At 42.4% G+C, this 12,746-nt stretch overlaps 1 protein-coding gene across 4 annotated transcripts in view; it reads right to left on the reverse strand.

The window, feature by feature from the left end:
* MACROD2 (mono-ADP ribosylhydrolase 2) overlaps nt 1-12,746 on the reverse strand; it is an 899,949-nt gene that overhangs the window by 77,983 nt on the left and 809,220 nt on the right. For all 4 annotated transcript variants that reach the window (XM_075496893.1, XM_075496891.1, XM_075496892.1 and 1 more), the window contains exon 9: nt 8,294-8,375. In XM_075496893.1, coding sequence (XP_075353008.1) covers nt 8,294-8,375 — 82 coding nt within the window. The remainder of the gene's footprint in view (nt 1-8,293; nt 8,376-12,746) is intronic.

Below are 12,746 nucleotides of genomic sequence, written 5' to 3' on the forward strand. Positions count from 1 at the left end.
CATGTGGCGACACATTTCTAAATACAAGCTTCTAACAAAATCTCATCAGTAACCTAAGGCAGAGGCAATCAAATGAGACAAACACAATTTTAACTGCATCCTTTGCAATTAGAAGCATTCCAGCACGTGAAGTGAATCAGAGTCAGTGACCAGAGAGGACAGTTTATTTTTGAGCATGACATAAAATGCATTTGGAATGCTTTACATGGGATGCCACAATATGCAACACAGCAGGAAGAAAAGATCCCTGATCAAAGATGTATTCACATAAGGTATTATACAGAAAAAGCTTCTGTTTGTTCACGTTCTGGTGCCAGACATCTGTGTGCAAACCACTGAGCGCAGAACAGAACAGCAACACATTCCCTGCCCCCCCCAGCCTCTCCCTGAGCCTAAGGTAACATATAGACTGTGGTGATTAATAGCCACTGTTGGACCAGTCCTCTGTTGGTCGAGCTAATCCTCTTTTTAACTGTATTTAAGACCTACAGGCTCCGTGGCACCTCATAGCAAGCATTCTTATACTCTAACTATGTGTCAGATGAAAAACTACTTCCTTTTGCTTGTTTTCATCCTGATTCATCATTTCCTGGGACACCTTGCACTTCTTGTGTTACAAGAGATGGTAAATAATTGCTGCATATTCACCTTTCTAATTACCACACTCATCATCTTCCCTCTGTTACATGTGCAGCAGCCTGGTCCTTGCAACTGCATGACCCCCGTGCCTTCAAGGGCGTCCTCATCACCTGCCACTTCGCTGTTTCAACGCAGCCCTCATCCAGGTGTCTCCCAGGAGCTGGAGAGCTCAGGGATTTGGGGTGAGTGGACAAATACATAGAAACAGCCATTTCCCTGACTTCTGGATTGACTGCAGGCTCCATTGTCAGTCTCACAAAAGGAGACAAGGAAAATGTCTACAAGATGCTACTGGAGCAAAGAGGAGGAGGCTCCACTTAGCAAAGCAAAAGCTCGTGACAACGGCGCTTTAATAGGTTATGGTCCCATTGTCTGTCCATACCCTGCTCCAAGCAGTGCCATTGCTGCTAGCAGGAACGAGGAGGCAAACAATTTTCCAGACCACATAGCAGACAATATCACAAGCCTCTGTCAAACCATGTACAACCAGAGGATCCAAGCCCAAATTTTGAGGCGACCAATACTTGCAACACACAGTCAAGGTCTAGAGCAATGCTCTGTCAGCAGTCAGCCAGGAAATAATTCAGAAGGGATCATACCAGGAAGTTTTATTATGATTCAAACTGAAGCAGGAAACTCCCCATTAACTTTTTATTAGGTACTGGAAACCCACTGCCACGTTAGAAGGTGCTAGGAACCCTCTCTTGGTCTGCATATCTCCTAAGATGCTGAAAGTAGTATCTGAGCCATTAATTACATACTCTGCCTCCCAAGCACCACTCCTGAGCTGCTTCTTGTTCATCCTCCTGCACTACATTGCGATGCTGGCAAAAGGGGCTAAGACAGACAACCCCAATGAGTGGTAGGACTGGCACAGTCACTGCCACGGCAAACGAAGGCAAAAAGCCATTGAAAAATTTTGTTTCACAGTTTTACGGACACCTTTAGCTCTTAGTTAGCTTGAGATTTTATGACGTAAATTGTTTCAGACACATTTTGAAATGGACAGGTATTTTAAGCATTATGGCTATATTAAACTTGTGGATTGAGAACAACTTTTACAGCATCCTATTTACGCTGGAATGTACTTTATCAAGATCTGTAGGTGCTGTGAGAGAGAACTAGAGCAAAGCCAGCATCCTATTCTGGTGCACAGGCTCCTCAAGCTCCCTCATACGGGTAGTGCTTCCTTTGAAGCCTCCACTACTGAGGGACAAGGAACCATCATGGGAAACAGCAGGGCTGTGCTTCTCCCCAGCTGTTTTGAATTAAGTCCTTCAGTGAGGGGTCTTGCAGAAGCCATCTGAGGATGACAACCTCCAATAAAAAGACAGCTCAAAGGCGTGCAGAGAGCATTTCACACCCATGTGAAACTGTCGGTGTGCCACAGCTTCTCCAACACCACTGCTGCCTTCCACCCACCGAAAAATCCCAACACGTCTCTGCCTGAACACAAGACTCCCCCCCAGATTTCCCGTCTGGGGGGGAACATTAAATGCTGGCATGGAGTCCAGAGCAGGCTGGATGGCTGTGAATGCATAAATACTGAGTGGTATGCTGGTGTGCTCTCAACGGCTTGATACATAGCCCTGGAAAGGAAAGGGATGCATGGTCATGCACCATCTCATTGCACATTCACCAAGCAGGATCTCCAAGTGACAAGTGAAAAGTTTCACAAGCCAGAGAAACCAGAGAGTCCCCTGAGCGTCCCAATACAATAGCAGGGATTGCAGCTCCATCAGAGCTGTGGGGTTAGGGAAGGGAGACTCGTTTCGCTTCTTCCAGCAAACAAGCCTGGGTTACAGGTGATCCTGCCCACAACCAGGGCACAGGCCAAAGACTGTGACACCATGTCCCAATCTGTTGCTGCTGTGGCTGGTCTCTGTCCCAGCTTTTGCTCAGCCCCAGACGTGTTTGTGTACCCACAGCAGGTGTCTGGACACAGATTTAGGCTCCATGTCATCAGCAGGGACCCAGCCCATCCACAGTGCCTTGAAAGGTTTGTGAGGGGAAGCAGTGAAGAAAGGGAGATGACAGTCTGACCGCCTCTAGTTTAAACCTGTGAAAACACAGGCGGTTATCAGCTGTGAACATGACAACCTGAAAACTCTGCACAGAGATGGGAAAAGTAGCTGCAACCAAACCCTTCAGGGTGGTCCTCACTGATCAGGAGGAGAAGGCCAAAGGGATTTCAAACTGCCCCAAATCTTACTCCCTAATGTCTGTTTCCGGGGGGGTCCAAGCCCCGGTGGCCTTTGCACGCCTGTCTGAACCAGTCAGAAAAACCAGAGCCTCATGACTTACGAGGCAAATCACTACCCAGGTGAAATCTCAGATAAAGGATATCAGGTGCTTCCAGTAAACCGCTTGGCACCTATCCACATGGTAAAATAAAGCCCATGAAAAATATTTTGTGGAACACATTCAGGTGATGAATTAAGGAAACGAATCGACTCATGAACACTGCAAATGCAAATAGAGAGGCTGAATTTATCAAACGAATTATCCATTTGATATAGGATTACTTACTACGGGCTAACTTACAATTCCTTTGCTCACGCTTCAGCCCCAGTGAAGTCTGCCATATTAAGTGGATAAGGCGATGCTTCTCAATACCAGTACAGAAATTAACAATCTCTGCTTAAGAGTTCACTCACGTATTAGTGCAGGGATCTGCCTTTTTAATACAAAGCCCTTCATTCAGCCATTTAGACAGTTTCCAATTTGATTCCAAGCCTGGTAGATCTCTCAACAATGAATTTCCTCTGTAATTGTAATATATTTGCACATTTATGCACAACTAGGATGCTGTGCATCCTCCTGAAGTAACAGGAGGATTAATATAAGACAGTAGCTCTTATCCATATGCTTTGGGTAGGGGGGACAGTGTTTTCATCAACCGGGATAAAAGCAGAAAATGCACAAAATGTCATAACTTGGAATAGAGGGGAGAGAAAGTTTTTCAAGATGAAGCAATTTCTCTCTCTTTTTCCTAACACCAACCGATACGGCTCAAAAAAAAATGAACAAGCTTTCGGGCTCAGCATCCTTTCATTAGCTCTGAAAGGACACGGAGTCTAAAAGCTTGCATCTTCCATCTATCAATTGGTCTAATAAAAGTGCAAACCTGTCTTCTCTCTAACAATTTTAGCGATGCTTTAGTGAAGTAATTTTGTTACTCTGTTTAAAGTAGTAAGAATGTAATATAACCTTGAATGCTGCAGCTTCACAGTACGTACCCTTTATAACATTATTTTTGTCTAAAGAACATTTTCAGAAAAAAATGATTCCCCTCTCCAATCCACTGATAACAGGTGGTAGATTTAGAAATACTTTAAGCATTACAATTTAAGATAAATGTTTCATAATATACAACAGCCACCATGAAAAATAAGCATTTGCCAAAGGTCCTTACAAGATTATCTAACATATTAGGTAGCTAGGTATACACAGAATACAGGAGAAGAAAAAAGGTATCTTTGCCTCCAGCTGGCAACTGTTTACAAATACTCTTAATTTTACTCCTATGAATAGCATCCTAGAAGTACGTATCACTGTAAGGTAAGTGTTGGTAAATTTAGCTTTTCGAGGGGGACTGTTTTTATAGTATTTCCTGGTCAGTATTATAAATATATATATATTTAGCAATAAAAGTAATGCCTAGTATCTAGGCTCCATGTAGAATTCTGTTAGAAGAAACAATGAATTCCAAGAGAAAAAATGGTACAAGTACCAACTCCTTCCCCGGAAAGCTCACTCACAATACTAGTAGCAATGAATCCAGCAATGTAAGAACTACACATCTGAGCCAGAACTGCAGGCAAGGATATACTATTTGCCTGAAAGATATGTAGCAAGACATTCTCTCAGACTAAGCAGAGAGAATTTCCCAACACAGCTGAAGGGAGAACGGCTGGGCTATGTCATTCCACTAAGAGATAGGACTCAATTGGTTAAAAATAAAAATAATAATAATAATTAAAAATTTTTTAAAAATCACTGTTTGTTGCACCTGATATGCTAAAACAGTGATCCATCTTAAGCACAGAAGGTTGGTTGTTCTACAGAAGGAGCCTTTCCACCCTTGCTCTTTTTCTAACAGGACATACAAAAATTTCTCAGCAAAACCCCAGAGGTTCAACAGAAAATTCTGCGTGGACCAGGACCTTGTACCTTCTGAACCAGGGCTTTTCTGGACAACCACTACGAGGAGATCTTAAGTCTGAGTTAAAGACTAAGTGGCACTCTCCCTTGGAGCACGCTGGCTTTGGCTCAGGTTCTGTACAGGCTACTGATTACTGAGATTAAATCAGAAATGCTGAGACTGTGACAACTGGTCTGTTACCGAACAGCTTTGCTACACTCCTAAGATATGAAATTACTTAGAAGTCTGCCTCTTACCCCATATATTGAAAGTTTGCAAATGACAAGGCTCTTGGCAGTTGTCTTAATATCAGTACTATTACTCGACTAATTTCTTTGGCATTCCACTTGCAAAATAGGCTTAATGATATGTTCAACTAATGGAACAATTTCCCTATATCTATATTCCACTTACTCTAATGCACTGAGGTGTAACTCTAGCTTCATTTCATTATCACTTGACTAGCTCAAGCACTTGGATGTCTTCTTGGATTTATTAATGCACTGGGTTTAACGTAATAACTATTTATGTATATAACTCCACGAATATATTCTTCTTTCTAAGCATTTTTGTCCACATCTATTAAAGTAGATATATTTCATAATGTTTCTGAATGCGAGACACGCTTTAAAAATGTCTCAATGTTTTTTCTCTAAGCTTAAAGTAGTATCTCAGCATTATTCTCTCTTGTGAGTGTTCAGAGAGTGTCCTATTAATTTAAATTTAGGGCAAGTCTGTCCTTAAAGACTTTGATTTCACTACATTAATAGATTAACTTAAAACCAAAACAAAACCACCAGAGTTTTGGCAATTCCTTCCACAGTCTAAATATCAGGAATTTATTGCCAAAGGTAGAGACAGTTGCTAATTCCCTGACACAGAGCCATGTCGACGAAGTCCTCCGTGCAAGAAACCAGTCCTGCAGAGAGATGGAATATCCCTACGGTAGGAGAGTCTGCTGATAACTCGTCAAAGTCTACTATGTTAAATGCAGATGGCAATTCACAAGAGACCAGAAAAAAGGAACAAACAGCAGACATGATGGTCATCTGGTGATCACCATCCAGACCTTCAGCTGATGTTCTCACCAGTAGGCTATAGGCAATTTAGGATGGGGCTGACTTCAGCTTACATCTGTTGAAGTCGTGGTACCCTGCGGAAAAGTGCCAATTCAAGACAGCAAAGAAAACCTGAGACTGTGTATTAATCATTAGGGCACTCTTCCAGGAGAGAGACCCAGATACTGATCATTTCTCCAGGGACACTAATGGAGAGTCATTTGGGTAGCATGTTTCTTGCCTGCCTCTCCCTGTCTCCTCACAAGCTGAAGATCTAAGTGACTCCTATAAGGGCATACCAAAGGTCCATGGTGATACAAGACATTAAAATCAGATCTCCTGAATCACTGACTACTGACCTAACCACAGCAAATCTTTCACCGAGTCAGGGATAAAGTTTTAGATGCTAAACTGGTTCCTTTTAAAGCTCCAGCTCCCCAGCCAGTGAGATGCTCAGGTCCTTCTGGAAACCAGCATCATTAAGGCATACCAAAACTGGTATTCAGAATCATTAATTATGAGAAGATTGCAGCAGGGAGCCTATGAAAATGGGTCCCAAGATCTTTTAGCAATCTATACCAAATTGTGGCTGCTGAGAACTAAAACATCTTTCTCTGGACAGCTGTCTGTGTAAGTATTGGATCAACCTTTTGCATAGTCATGTGCCTGCAAACCACTGGATGTGCTGCACCTTAGAGGGGCCCCACCACAACCACCTCTCTATGGTCACATATCAAATTCCCAGTTTTAGATCAAGCAATAAAATGGTAAACACTTTCCATGCATGACAATAAACATACTTTTAAAACTATGGTACAACTGATCATCTATACAATGTGGTGTAATGCAATTATAAGTCTTTATATAACATGACACCCAACCACAGAGGTTGTCTGTAGACAGGAGTTCAACAATGTCAGGTTTTGAAAACCTCAAAAAAGAAATAACTCTCCCATCTTCCTCTCTTTTCCCCTTTGGGCTTGCCACGCTTCAACTCGGAAGCATCTTCTTGTCTCTCAGGCTTTCAAACCTAAGTGGGCTTTACATTCATAACAACTATACCAGGCTTTAATCCGTGATTTCAAAGACCTTAACAATGAAGGTGAGTATTAATACCCTAAGTTGACAAATTGACACTGTAGTCTACTCTCGCTTAATCTGAAGGGCAGGGACAGAGCCAGCAACGGTAGGCAGTACACTGCTACTTTATCCTATGTGTTGGGGTACGCTGCCAAAAAAAAAAAAAAAAAAAAAAAAAAAAAATCACACAATGAATGGATTAGACATGAATGCAGTCTTTGAAATGCATGTTCAACGTGCTCCAGACAAAAATATTATTAAGCAGTTAGACACCATTCTATGCTACCTGAATTATTCAATAGGTCTTTAAGTTTCAGCTGCCAATCATTGCAAACTGGAGATTACAAAGTCGTCTACAAAAAGCTTTGTTCTAGTGAGATGAGACAGAAACATCACAATTTCCATACTACCAGCCAAAGCGAAAGGAAAAAACCACTGTGGCTACTGTGACAACACAGTCCTGTAGAATTAATGGAGACACACAACACACCAAAGCTCTGCTTCCTATTACTCAAAGGCCCTTTCCACCAGACAGACAGACAGCGTGGGGAGTATTTAAGTGACTGCCACTTCTGAAACGGGTGATAAAATACTAAAATCTGGATCTTGTCTTATATAGTAGGACTGATGTCATAGAAAACAAAATAAAATGGGAGAAGGTTAGGGTTGATAAAAAACCGGAACATAGATTTCTAATGATATACGATAAAAATAAATCACAGGCACATGGGGGGGAGGGGGATTAACAAATTTACTGTCCACCAGGTTTTCTTAAATTCTAGAAAGTAACCTCCTGCGTGAAACATAAGATGAATGGCTAACATTTCCAAGTGCTCCAGTGAGAGCCATCTTTCTCCCGTTCATTCTTGCACAGGGACAGCTCAAGTTTAAAGTTCTCATTCAGACACAGTTGGGCTCTAACCCCTGCGGTATCTTTCCAAACCCAGAGAAACCCTACCAGCATCGTTAATGAAAGAGCAAAGCAAGCACAAAGTGCATGGAAAAGCAATATACACTAGGAGCTATATACATTAGTGCAAATCATTTTCTTCTCAGAGTCAAGACAGACAGTGCCACGCACCAGGTTTCGGGAGGAGCTACAGATACAGCAGAGAATGAAGAAACTAGTTGTACTGAGCATACAAAAGCAGGCCTTGATTTTGCAAAAGCAGTACCACAAGTAGTTTTACCGGTTCACAAATTTTAAATGTCTGCATTTGACCAGGATCAGAGCCTCTATGCGCAGCTGATCTTTAAAGGAAGTTCTCATTTTAATATTTGGCTTAGGCAGGGAAAGAAGAAAGGACGCCAACTGTTGCCTTTTTGCAGCATCGTTTTTTAAAGTCAGATGGCACTCGATTACTATACCTACCTAGAGGGAAAAACTCGCCCATTTTCTTCTTGAAAATTTTGTAGTCAACCTCCAAAAAGACGCAGAAGATGATACGATCCACCTGTAAGAAACAAAATTATTCACAGTGAAATGTTCGCAACCATAAACACTGGCTATAATAGTTAATAAAAGCAAAGAAACTTTTGAGCCAATACGCTTTTATGCTCCAGGCAAGCAAGAAAACATCATAGGGATGCATGTTTTGACTTTATTGTGTATCTGTGTTGTAATTTATAAAATAACATTTGCAATCGCAGCTCACAACTGTATTCTTTGTTAACTGCCTCCTGTTTATGCAAACCACTCTTGAGCACAGTATAAATGACTTTTGGCATTCTAGATGAGTACTGGGATGCAATGTTTGATGAAAGAGTCACATGGGGGGCTTCTAATAAGCATACAAAAGAGTAAATGGGTAAGCAAAGAGCTCTTTTTTCCAATCCTTGTCCGACAAACCTATTTGCAAAACCATTTAGTATTTTAAAATGGCTTTAAAAGGTTTCATGCGGTTTTAATTTACATGAAACCAATTACTCTTGCTATAATACAAGCAAAATGCAGCAAAAACAAAAGCTGATTAGATGACAGGTAGCACACGGGGTAAATAAAACATTTAATACACCATCTACTTAGCGAGGCTGAGCATATCAATGAAACCACAGCCCATAACGTATGCGCCACCCACCAATGTTTTCAAATAAATTGTTTGGGAGATCATTGTATGTGAAAGGCTTTTCTAAAAGACACCCAAAAAAAGCCAAACAAAATAAACACCAAACAGAATTCCAAAGCCTTTAAGATTGAAAAACACCCACACTGGGCTTCACTCTAGCCTTGCTATTTCTTTGTTTTATCTGTTTGCATAGCCCAGCACAAACTGCCTCTGCAGCCAAAATCCAGCTCCAGGAGGGAGCTGTGGAAGTCAAAAAGACCCTCCCACAGCTGAGCTGAGGGACCCGCAGCCTCATAATCAAGCTTTTCTCTGAAGTGCGTGCAAGCTTAACCAGAAAGGGATGAAGCCCAAGCAATAGGAAGAAATTCAGCGCCTCGGCTGGCATTATGCTGTCCTCGTGTCTCCATGGGCAGTAAGCCGATCTGTCATAGCAGAGCTCCTCAAGAGCACCTTTGCACATGCTAGAAAAAGCACCAGCTTCCTCCCTGCAGGGAAACCAGCAGGAGGAATGTTCTCAAAAAAACGCTTTCTTTCCCTTATCTTCAGTAGAAAATGCTGGTTTTGCTAGAGCTGCTCTTCAAAGCTAAGTACAAGTCTTGGCTTCAAAGATACCATTATGCTGAGCAGCTCAGGACATCATTTTAGAGCTCATTTTGGAGCAGCCTGGTAGAATACAGAAGGGAAAGAGAGCAGGCAATAATAGGTTATGCTGGAAAATGCTAGTAGTTGCTAACAAGGACATCTCTGAATCAAAGCTGACTAGAAAACCTGAAAGAGCAAACTAGGTAGGAAATATGAGACTGAAGGTACAGGTTACGTGGGCGTTAAGGAAGAAAGAGGCTCGTGAGCAGGAGAGAAAGCAGCAGGGCAGAGCTTGGGCGGACACCGCTTGCCGGGGAAGCATATCGGCAGATTTGTGAGCAAGAAAGCTGCCTGTTGCTGTCTGCTCATACGATGTTCACAGAAACAAGCTGTTCTGTGCATCCGTCATAAACAAACCAGGCTAGACCTTAAAAATACGCTGGACTGTGCCATCAGCTACTCTTCACAAGGGATATAATAAAGAACCCAAATACTGGTTAAGTGCTCAAGCCAAAGAGCCATACTCATCTGTGTACTCACAAATTTATAACGTAAAGCACCGGTGGCAAGTGGTGCCACATTTTACCCATATGAGAGTTTCCACTTAAGTAAAGTTGTGTGTTTTCAGGAGGGAAGCTTTAGACAGTGAATGTTTAAATTACATTTATTGTGAAAATTGGTTTAGGATAGTGGTGGAGTGATGCTAGATTGTTACTTCTATCTCCGCCTCCCGAGCGAAGCAGATAGTCACGCATTACAGTGATAGGCCCAATATGTGAACCAGGACAGACAAAAGAACAAGGATGGAAATTTATAAACCAGAGGAGGAATTACATTCCCATGCAGAGAAGTTCTGAGTCATCTTGCTCTCTATATAGTCTCATATCCTCCGCTGTAAATACTACAGACATTTCCCTCATTTTATATAGTTCAACTTCTCAAGGTGTTCCCTTTACTTTTATTTATTCTGTGCAGTTGACAACGATAAAACTTCTGCAATCCTGAGAATTTCTACTACTTCTAATATAATTCCTTAATTTAAAGATAGGGAATCTCTCTAGAAACAGCAGACTATTTTAAAATTTCTAGCCTCCTGACTGTATACATCCTATATATAAACCTGTTTAATTTCTTCTTGGTGTGAGAAAAAGTGCTCTATTTTTAAGTATGCATAAGATATTGTGATGACAGCTGAAATCCTGTGTTTATCTGATTGAATGGCATGTGTTGGCAGATAGTAAATCTGAAATTAAACCATATTCTATCATCCTGCCAGTCATTGACTATTTTATCTAACATCCCCAGCTCAAGTAACTTGAAATTAGGTATGGAAAGTAACCCTTGTCCTCACTGTTCCTGTTCCAGCTACAATAAGGAAAGGTTTAATCCAAGGGACTCCAAACCTGCCTTGCCTGCTGGCTCACAAAAGCTCAGCAGGCCTTTTGGGATGCACACTTATGAACGCCGCTCCTTACTGAAAGAGGAAATCTCTCATGTGGCTAGGAAATGCCAACTTGATTAGACGTTTCATGCTGCCCCTTTACAGAGGGCAGGCAGCATTCCCCAGGGACTCCCCCCCCCGCCTCCGGAGCGTGCCCAAGGAGCCCCGGCGCCTTTTGTAGGTGCCTGGCTCCTCCACAGCCGACCAAGCACCACTCAACTGCAGCAGAAGTTTAAAGGAGCTGCAAGTTGAAGGTATTAAAGCTCATCCTTGATTGACAGCTCTTTTTTGGAGGCCAGTATTAAAATCAACCATCCCCTGTCAGACCCTGATTAAATTCTGCTCGCTTCACAGCTATGAATAGGTGGATCAAAGAACCCCAAAATTAAGAGCACTACAACACAGGAAGAAGGGAGTTAAATTTCATGAGCTGTTCACTTAGTAGGCAGCTTCACAGCTCAAGGCTGTGAGTACATTGATTTTGTTTGGGTAATTTTTTTTTTTTTCCTTGGGTCCTGCTCTCCTTGCCAGGCTCCATTTAATTTTGGGGGGGATACCTTCCTGGTGGTTTTGTTGGCTGCACCTGATAAGGATCAGTAAACTTCTGGGGCTCTGTGTGGCTCACAGGGCTCAGGCTGTTCTGCAGTGGAATGGACCTGGAGTCAGTCATTAATGCCAAGATTTCACAAGGATACAGCCAAATCTCATGAACTGACAACCCCTCCACTGGGTATAAAAGTACCATTCGTCTTAATAGCAGCAGCATTGATCTCAATACAAAGCAGTTAGCAAAAATATTTCTTCCTATTTTTTGTTCAGTGGAGTTTTGTTTGTTTGGTTGGTTTTTTTCCCCAGTGAATTTGAGAGCACTTTGCATCTAGTGAGTTTTAAGTTTATTGGTGGGTTAATACACCTTGGGTTAGTTCACTCGGACCACTAATGGTCTAGAAGAGCTCCATGGGAGGCTGGGGCAGGCAGGTGCTCAGGGACTGCACCGTCACCGCAGCGCAGGAACGATGACAAGCTGCCGAGGGTCCCACAAACCGCACAGCAGAGCTGGGAGCCGCACCCCTCCGCGGCGGCCGAGCTCCACCGACACACAGCCACCGCCTGCCAGAGACAGCTCTGCCCAGAGAAGGCAAACGGAGCAAGAAGATGGACATGCACCACTTGGAGAAATGACCACAGGCCTTGCCACATCCAAGGCTGCAATAAAACAAGAGTCTGCTGATGCTGTCTGGCAACTTTACACCCTTTTTTAATGGATTCTTTGAGAAGGAAAAAAGCCCTGCCTTCCCAGCAAACTAAAAGTACACACCAAGTTCCCTAAAGGACCCTCCCCTGTACTGCAGCATGGGGGAGGACGCTGCATGTATATGCGGACATCTGTGTCTGCAGTCACTGATATAGGAGGAGTTTATACTCTACAGCTGTACCTATATACATTTTAGGATTGAAAATGTCTCTGCTTTTATATCAGCTCTTTTGCTGTGGCCTCTGGCAGGTTGTCCAATTCCTCTGACTTAATTTTCCTATCTTTTTAGGGGACAGTAATCTTAGTTGTGCATTTATGCATCGCTACAAAGTGGTATTGCCAAGCACAATCCACAGGACATGCCAAATGTTGTCATACGTATGGCTGTATGTATACCCAGGTGCCAAGCTGTATATATCAAGCACAGATTTGAAGCGCAGAAAACTGATCAAAAGACATTCTAGACTATTTTATCTAATGA

The sequence above is a fragment of the Mycteria americana genome, chromosome 3 (genome assembly GCF_035582795.1).
Source record: "Mycteria americana isolate JAX WOST 10 ecotype Jacksonville Zoo and Gardens chromosome 3, USCA_MyAme_1.0, whole genome shotgun sequence".
Classification (NCBI taxonomy): Eukaryota; Metazoa; Chordata; class Aves; order Ciconiiformes; family Ciconiidae; genus Mycteria; species Mycteria americana.